We start from the raw sequence: 7,479 nt of genomic DNA, 5'->3' as shown, positions 1-7,479 counted from the left end.
ACTTATGCATACTTCATACATTCATATAATGTATAATATATCTCTTAATTTAAATAACACCAAACAGAGACGCGTCTCTCATACAGCCTTTGTCAAGTTTAGAGTTACAGCTAGTTGCGTATACGAGTTGTTATCAAACGTTCTTCACTGTTTTGTCAATATAGAGTGTGGCATCTCGTTCGTGTTAATAATGATCGTCACTCATATTGGTGTCGATGTCATTTATACACCGTGCATCTTCCATGTTATAGAAGGACATTAGTATACGATCCTTCGTAAACTTTGTGCTTGTATTTCTGATCCGATAATTTTATTCGTTAGTTTTTCATTGGTACAATATAAACGTGCCGATATGTAAGTATATCAGAAAAATTAATCGTCGTTAAAAAAATCATGTTTACAAAATTATCATTCGAAATTTAATTTAAAACTATTTAAAGATGGGTATACGTAGATATTTTCGAGAGTTTCGTTAATTCTCAAAAATGACTTATCGTTACGCATGACATATACAAGCTTTAACAAACTGAATAGCTTTATTTGAGTACTTAAAAACAAGCTCTCAGTGATGTCCCATCCAAATGTAGTATATTAGAATTGATTGCAAGGATTGTGATGTATTCTATGTGGGCCTAACAGACCGAATACTTAAAACAAGAATTAACAAGCATAAGAATCACATATATAAATTAGAATACAGCACAATATTCGGTAATCACAGAACACAGAATTACTACACAGAACTAGAATTATCGCATGATTTTGACTGGGATAATATAAACATTTTTGATAAGGAAAGTTTTTTTAAAGAAACAACGATATCAGAAATGATTTTTATACTCAAACAAAAAAATGGTTTGAATGTAAAAAAAAAAATAACATGGAACTTTTAGATCTTTTATATACTTCTTTTATTTTTAAGACTTGATGCTTTCCCCTCTTCATTAGCATCTATTCATTAGTGTTCTCTCGTATTATTGTTCAACATATATTTCTCATTTTATCTGTGACAAGTGTATGAGTAACGTCACAATAACGAATGTCCACCCACGATTTACATGTAAGTACTTCAATTGTATGTAAAGTTTTCTATTTTAGTTTTACAAACTTTAATTTATTGTGTTATCGCTTTAGTAAATCTGGTAATTTAATGGACATTATTTGGATTACCTCGTTGATTCAATACTTAATGTTTTATATCATTTCGAATTGTTATGACCAATCTTTACGCGACGAGTAAACGATTTTAATTTGTACACTACTATCAACTTATTTGACACATTCCAATTAATGTAGAAATTGTTAACTTAATTATTGAGGAGAAACTCACCTTAACCGTGAATCGAAATGTTTAATTCAATTTTTATAACTTAACGATTACACAACAATATCCAGTGTCTTAAAGATTTTTTATTTCATTTGAAATTTATTAATTTCTTATTAATATTGGCTTAATAAATATATTTTCTCATTTTCTTATCAACATTCCATGAAACATTAATCTTAGCGCAATCTCAGCGTTTAATTAATTCTCATTATAAAAAACTGCAACGTCCATTATTCTTTTGTTATTACAAAAAATAATAACATAGAGTAACTCTTTCTTTCCCCGCATAAAACTAGAACACGTTTTATATGCGCTATCTACACTAAAAAAATCAATAGCTAATTGAAGTAAAGTCCTATCTCCCGCAAATACTGCCAAACCCTTGTGTAAATTAGATACTGTGTGTCTCGTAACATTGGCACGGCAGTCGATGTAAAGTAAACAGTAATGATTGGTAAAACGTACAAAAAATCGAATCCAACGAAACTGGCTTAAGATAATGCTTCTATGAATCACGGACAGTGTTATTGGAAAAAAAGCATTCCCATAAAAAATGCAACGTGATTCACTGTTCGCGGTATTGATAAAGAGTAGATTTCTGAAAAATGCGGGACGGCAGTATAGGTGAAGTCCCTATGCTTCAAAATAATAACTTTATTAAGAGTTCTAGATTATTTGAAACAAAAGGAAAGATTCTTTATATAGTTTTTAAAAACATTTCCGTTTATATATATATAATGACACTAAAAGTAAATTTTAAAGAATAGGGATGCTAACTTTGTACCCAAAATTAACATCGAATAGCTCTGAATAATAATTACTCGATGTCTTTGGACAAGTACTAGAGCACTTAATATTCATAATTTTTTATATTCTTTTTTAAGAAAATAAAAAACTTTTAAATATGATATTATAAGTACTCTATAGTACTCGTCAAGAAATTGCAATAACTAAATTTTCTTTACGCGTTTTCTATGTCTAAATATAGTTTTATTTATAGGCGGCAACTCACAATTTTTTCGCATCCAAACTAAGAATTGGCGAGGAAAATCTCAAGGACTGCAGAGCAAAATTTATTCCAGAATCTTGATTTCACCGTTGACAACGAAGACTTCACACAAGAACCTCGCAGATATGTCTCGAGTCCCCCTTATGGCACCTGAAAGTGGTTTACAAGTCACAGAGGGTCAAAATTTCGTGATGCTTGAGGTACGTTCTAAACGTAAATACCAATTTTTTTTAGAGTTGTGTAAATATAATTTTTAATATAAATTGTATACAAGATGTTTTTATTTAATAACGATTAATTAGGCATTTAAGTGTTTGGAAATAAAATGAACTCTGTAATACAAACAAAAAAGTACGTTTATATTATACTTTTGTTATTATACATTTGAAACTTGGTTAGATAACGTGAGTAGGAAAGTGCGTTTGGAAAGAGCTTCGTGTATTTTTAATGTTTTTAGGACAATAAGTTAAATATTGTAGATAAGAGTAACGAAATTATATAATTGTAGTAAAAATTAAAAGACAAAGGTAAGAAACAAAATCTAAAAAGAAATTAATTAAAGAGAATATAAAATAAAAAAAAAGTCAATAAGATAAAAATTTAAAATTTACAATTAATTAAATAATAAATAAGATAAAATTAAAAAATATTAAAAGATAAGATATGAGAGAGAGAGAGAGAGAGAGAGTAGAGAGAGAGAGAGAGAGAGAGAGAGAGAGAGAATGTGTGTGTGTGTGTGTGTATGTGTGTGACATTTAAGAGAAAAGAAATAATGGGGGAGCAGAGAGGAAATTTAATATACACTTAATTTATAAATAATTGTAAAAGGTACGTGAAGTGAAGATAGACTTGAAAGCTTAAATGTATTTTCACTTTACTTGCTTTTTACGACTATTATCTGGAAGGAGAGGGGATAAGGATAATTTCGGCCTATTTTTACAATTATTTTATAACGATCTTATTATTTTGTTTTATCTACGTTCTTTTTATTTACAAATGGCATGTAAGAAAAACTTTCAACTTTTCCTTCTCCTGATCTAATATAACCGCGACTAATCGCGAAAGAAGAGTAAAAATCAAGATAAGAAGAGAAGCACTGATTAACATGTGAAATAAAGAAGATAGAGGAAAGGAAAGATATCGAAAAATGGAAGGACGGAGAGAAGAAATACAATAAAGAAAATTGGGGAAGGTTTAAACAGTACCATGTACGGAGAAATGGTTAAATGAAAGAAAACAATGGGCAAAGGAGCATAAGGTAAAGCAGAATAAAATATGAGAAAAGGAAGCAGAAAAATTACAGAAGATGAAAAATTCAGTAATCTAAGTTTTTACGGTCACAAATGAAGAAACAGCATTCTTTATACACTAAATCTGATTGTTTTAATTTCCGTTGGAGTTTTCCCTTTCAAATAAAGGAATTTTGTTGTAGCATGATACTGCAATTTCTCCACTTTAGAAGACTGGCAAAAACAAACTAATCGCTAAAATGATATCAAACTGAACTTTTTGTGTTTCGTTCATCTATTGGACAAGTATTGAAATTTAACGGAAATCTGACTCTTTCTTGGTCAGGTCAGAAACTTTTCAGTCTACCGTATATCGAGGAGAGCAATAAAGAAAAAAGGCTGAATGAAAATTGAAGATTGTGCATAGATAACAAATAGGACTTTAGCCGCGAGATATAAGTATAATTAAAGTTAGAAAATTCATAGAAATAGAAGAAAGAGGATCAAAATTGTAAGGAAAGGATATCTAGAATAAAAAAAAGTATATATAGAGGAGAGATAAGTAGAGTATATTGAAAGTAGATAAGATAGGAATAAACGAGAAAGTGTTGTATGTACGCCGAGATTGGTATATATTGGGGATTAGATTTAAAAATAGACAGTATAGAGAGAGAATGTGTGAATGTGTGGGAATAAAGAAAGAATTGTGTGTATCCCTGTCTTGATTTGTAGATGCTGATGGAAATAAGAGTTCTTTTTCTATTATATTTTTGAATTGCGATATATAATAAGTCTTATTTTATTAATATAAACTGTATTATGTTCTATATTTTAATTATCCTTTTTAAAATTAAAGTCATAAAAATATAGAATTATCTTTCTTCATACAAAATTTTAGTACTACATAATCAAGCTTTAGTACGTGCTAAGATAAAATTGATTTGAAATTACATACTGTTATATTCGCACATACAAATGTACTATAGTAATAATTGTAACAAATTATGTAGGCTGGATTACCTGGTGATTCGTGGACGTACTGTGTCGAAAGGGGACGATTGGCCAAAAGGTCAGAATGGTTTCGGGCAATGCTTACTGGTCCGTTCGCTCCTCCATTGACGGATTCACCGCCGTTATTGCGATTGGAACACGTTGATAAACGAGCATTCGATCACCTTCTCACGTAAGTATTAAAACTCTACAAATTTTCTTCTCATTTCAAGAAAATAATCTTTCGAGAAAGTACGGAAACCGAGAAATATACCCGATACAATTTTTTACATAAGAATTTATATACTATAAATATATAAGATAAATATTACACCAGTTAGTAGATATGACTCAATTCATTGGCTAAAGCGGTATAAAATTTTAAATATTAAGTTTTTAATGTGTGTGTGTGATATGTATGACTCAGTAAATTTTTGTAAATTGATAGATTATTTTGGATAGACAATTAAAGAAAAAACATATTTTTGGTAGTTTTCATTATTGTTTATGTGTATAATTTTAATGCTATCTCTTACTTTGGTTCAATAGCTTTTAATCTATTTCCTAATGTACCAAAACAGAATGTCTTATTTATCCTTATTATCATTTTCTTATTTCTTACTTTTTTAACTATTATCATATTTTCTTAGTTTCTTTCCATTTGCCTTATATCTTTCTCATGTTTACCTTATAAAATAAAATAGTCATCCGAAACCAAGGTCGGTATTTACAGTCGATTCTTATATTTGAAATATATAAGAGTAGTTAATTTTTTAATATTTGATTTGGATATTTGTCTTAAGTACAGTTTTAAAATGTCACAAGCTCCACAAATATTGCCTGCCATATCTCATTGTTCTATTGAATGAGGTATTCCTCATTGTCATTCGACGCACAACAAAAAAAACAACGTATGATATGAGCAGCTTTAAAACAAGAAAGATTTTGAACCCACAATTTTAAGAATAATTAAAATAAATTAAATTAATAGAGTATATTTCTGAAACACAACTGAACTATCATAGTAACATCACAAATTAAATTACTTAGCAATTTAATAATTTAATACTCTAATTGGCATTGTTTTAAGAAATCTTAATATATTGAAAATCTGTAAATAAATTTATTCATTAAATCTTATACATTTCGACAGAACTCGCCAAGAACTGTCTAGAATTCCTATCAGAACTACTCGGTACTCCCAAAAAATTTTTGATTAAAAATTTTTTTCCAAGTCCCACGTTGGAAAATTTTTTGAGAGTACCGAGTAGTTCTGAGTAGCGTTTCTTATAGTTCTCGACGAGTTCTATCGAAAACTGTAAGGTGAAAAAGCGATTGGACCAACGGTTTGCAAGATACAGCGACATTTGTCGGAAGATCAACAATTCTTAGAGTGAGTGTATCTCGGAAACCGTTGGTCCAATCGCTTTGAGCCCTGATACTTGCCGAGGTAATATTTTTCGTAATAACGTTTTAAAATATTTATACGAATATGAATTGTAAAATATTTTTTATCGAATATGGTTGTTCAAAAGTAAAATTCCGAAAATGTTCTAAATATTAGAATCACAGAGATAGAGAATTATCTTTTTTGAACTTCATATTTTGTTTCTATTAGTTCATTTTGTTGCATAGATATCTTCATGACAAGCCCGTCAATTTTATATCGGTATCAACGTCCAGAGCCACGCTCGATGCAGCTCATCAGTACCTTTGTCCTGGACTCGCGCGACTCGCCGTAACATATCTTGAGAGGCATCTCACACCTTCGACCGTGCTCGAGATTTATCAGGGTCTTGGACTCTACGCGAACGATCTGCGAGAAGATGATTCCAGTTTTGACAGATCGTCAAATTCACCGTCGACACCATTATCGCCCGGAGACGATGCCAGTGTAATAGGTGCGTCATTGATCTCTTTGGCAACAGTTTCGCGGCTGTAGATGAATAAAAATAGCATGATTATAGTATTAGAATATTTGGTAATAACGGTACGGAGAAATTAATAATGATTTATAATAGATTCGTCCACATTGCAGCTGCTGTGTGCACCGATCTTCTGCTCAAGTGCTTGTACGTAATCGATTCGAATCCAGTCAAGGTGCTACGTCAGGAACAATTTGAGGAGCTTAGTGCTCGGGAAGTCGCCCAGTTAGCACGTCGCGACACTTTGAATATCACTAGCGAGTCCATCCTCTTTAACGCGTTAGATAGATGGGCCGCAGCCGAATGTAGAAGACAAGGCGTCGAGCCCCTGCCAGTCAACAAGAGAGCCGCGCTCTCGGATGACATCTGCTTCAGCGTGCGGTATCTTCTTATGAACGATCGAGAATTCGTCAGTGGCCCCATGGCGAGCGGTATCCTGACTAACGAGGAATGCGTCCACATCGTTTCTAAAATACTCAGACATCCCGAGGATCCGAAAAATGAGAACGTAAGCATGCGCGTTCTAAAATCGAGAATTTCTTCGCTATTCTATCTGTCTAAAGCTATTATGTAAAGATATCAATCAATTACGTGTAAAGAGTAAATTTCATTATTTAATTTAATTTATTTTATATGCCTGTTGTTGTATTTCGTGTTTTATTTCACGTCCAATTAATTTTGCATTTAATAATAATAATATTGATCGTAGAAGATATAATGAAGCTTATAATAGAAACTTTCCTTTAAACATTTACAGATTCGGAGCAGCGCTCTAGACATCCATCCGTTTAGGTTGTCCAATGCGCCTAGGGTCGCATATAAACATGAGAATCAGGACTGCAACTTGTTAAGGCCGGGTAAAAAGGAACGACAGGACAATCGGAAAAATAGAAGAAGAGAGTGTGCTAGTCAAGGACATAGGGCGTGCGCTAGAATAGGAAATTGCCTCGTACGAATTCTAGCTTGCGTGTTTGATTAAACAGTGCACTATAGAATCAT

General features: G+C 31.6%; 1 protein-coding gene across 1 annotated transcript; it reads left to right on the top strand.

Annotated features, from left to right (window-relative positions):
- The first annotated feature begins 1,017 nt into the window (after positions 1 to 1,017).
- axed (BTB/POZ domain-containing protein axundead) lies at positions 1,018 to 7,479 on the top strand. The gene is made up of 6 exons (XM_018541690.1): positions 1,018 to 1,060; positions 2,328 to 2,536; positions 4,576 to 4,748; positions 6,191 to 6,456; positions 6,594 to 6,988; positions 7,238 to 7,479. The coding sequence occupies exons 1-6, from the start codon at positions 1,018 to 1,020 to the stop codon at positions 7,457 to 7,459; spliced, it is 1,308 nt and encodes a 435-aa protein (XP_018397192.1). The 3' UTR covers positions 7,460 to 7,479.

Source organism: Cyphomyrmex costatus, unplaced genomic scaffold (genome assembly GCF_001594065.2).
Source record: "Cyphomyrmex costatus isolate MS0001 unplaced genomic scaffold, Ccosl1.0 scaffold30, whole genome shotgun sequence".
Lineage (NCBI taxonomy): Eukaryota > Metazoa > Arthropoda > Insecta > Hymenoptera > Formicidae > Cyphomyrmex > Cyphomyrmex costatus.
This window is presented reverse-complemented; position numbering and strand designations above follow the sequence as displayed.